The 1,553-nt window shown below is 36.7% G+C and overlaps 1 protein-coding gene across 3 annotated transcripts in view; it reads left to right on the forward strand.

Annotated features, from left to right (window-relative positions):
- The window catches only part of LOC108750237 (trichohyalin), a 123,382-nt gene that overhangs the window by 26,960 nt on the left and 94,869 nt on the right, over nucleotides 1-1,553 (forward strand). For all 3 annotated transcript variants that reach the window (XM_018489571.1, XM_018489570.1, XM_018489572.1), the window contains exon 2: nucleotides 10-179. In XM_018489571.1, the coding sequence (XP_018345073.1) occupies nucleotides 135-179 (45 nt within the window). In that variant the 5' untranslated portion in view covers nucleotides 10-134. The remainder of the gene's footprint in view (nucleotides 1-9; nucleotides 180-1,553) is intronic.

The raw sequence follows: 1,553 nt of genomic DNA on the forward strand, positions 1-1,553 counted from the left end.
TTCTTTCAGGTCGGATAATATCGAACATACGTCGCGATCGAGCACAGAAAAGCGGGACGGCCACGTCTGGATCTGGTCTCCACGGACGGGAAAATATGAGCATTTCGTGAAGCCAGAAAAGCAGAGTTTTCATCATGGAAACCGAGGAACTTACTAGGCTCGTCGACGAGATCTACAAGGTAAGTAACGAATCCTTTCGACCGAGTAGGGAAAGCGATCAAGCGCACTTTCAATTATTGAACAGTTACGCCCGAATTGACAAGGGAAATGCAAATCTCAAGTTTCAACTAGAAAGTAGTTGAAATAAGTACAATTCTGGTTTACACGATTATCGTTGAAGAACGAAAATACATTTATTCTTGGAGAAATTTCATACTGTAAATATTAACAAAATTGATTAGTGATAAATCATTTAATTTGAATATTAAAACAACAAATGTTTTAAACTCGAAATAAATAATTAATCACTAACTAATTTAATATTTACAATAATAAAGGACTAATTATATGGAACATTGAGTTTCGGTGAAACGAATTAGTTTTCATGTATATTGCGACGAACAGAAAATATCATAGACGCTAGGCTTAATAATAGATAGTTTGTGAGCTGTGGTATATGAAAAATGCTCTGTGAGCACAAGTTTCATATTTTTAATATTTCATTCAAAACTATCCATATATTAAGCTTTGTGTCTGTGACATCTGTTTCATTACAATATAAACATTACATGTATATTAAAAAAAAAGGTTCATTTGATTAAATTAATTTATTTCGTTTTTATTATACATACATTTTTCAACGAAAGAAATAAAAACAACGGAATTAATTTAGTTTAAAATGAACAATTTTTTTTCTCGTAAAATCTAATTCATTTCACTGGGACTTAATTTCCCATAATTAGAAATTATAATCAGTGAAATAAATTAGTTTGTATAACTATAGTTATAATTAGTAGCTTCACCCTTCAGGGTCCTTTCTCTAAGGGTACATCCTTTGCGCGAGAATTTAAACGACAATCGATTTTATCGAAGCCTCGCATAATAAATCCACATTTTTCGGAGGATCATTTAGGAGATTGGCTTCGTAATCAGGCTTCCAGAGTGTCCAGCATAATTATCGCGGCAGCACCCGGCTACGGTATGGAACGACGCTTAGTTACGATCTCCCGGAGATCGCATCGAAATAACGAGGTAACCGCCGGTTAACCCTGTTATCGCGCGGCTGAGAGTTTATGAGGTCCCGTCGCTGACAAGCGAGCCCCATGGCGCGAGTATATCACGCTGCGCGTAGTTATGTTTCAGCGGGGTTATTCAGCCAGGTGTACTTGGGGGGAGGGATGATGGGGAAGTGCGCACCCCTGCGTGGATATTAATTGGCTTCCGATCTACACGTAACCCCCTTCTCACGCGTGCCATCGGTTTTCATGTGTCGAGAGTACGCTGTTACAGAATGTCGTTCTCCATAATCGCACATTCCTTGGGGTTGTAATATTATATATATACATAAAATCATATAACATTGTAACATACATATACATGTAATTTTATATATA

Source organism: Trachymyrmex septentrionalis, unplaced genomic scaffold (assembly GCF_001594115.1).
Source record: "Trachymyrmex septentrionalis isolate Tsep2-gDNA-1 unplaced genomic scaffold, Tsep1.0 scaffold34, whole genome shotgun sequence".
NCBI lineage: Eukaryota > Metazoa > Arthropoda > Insecta > Hymenoptera > Formicidae > Trachymyrmex > Trachymyrmex septentrionalis.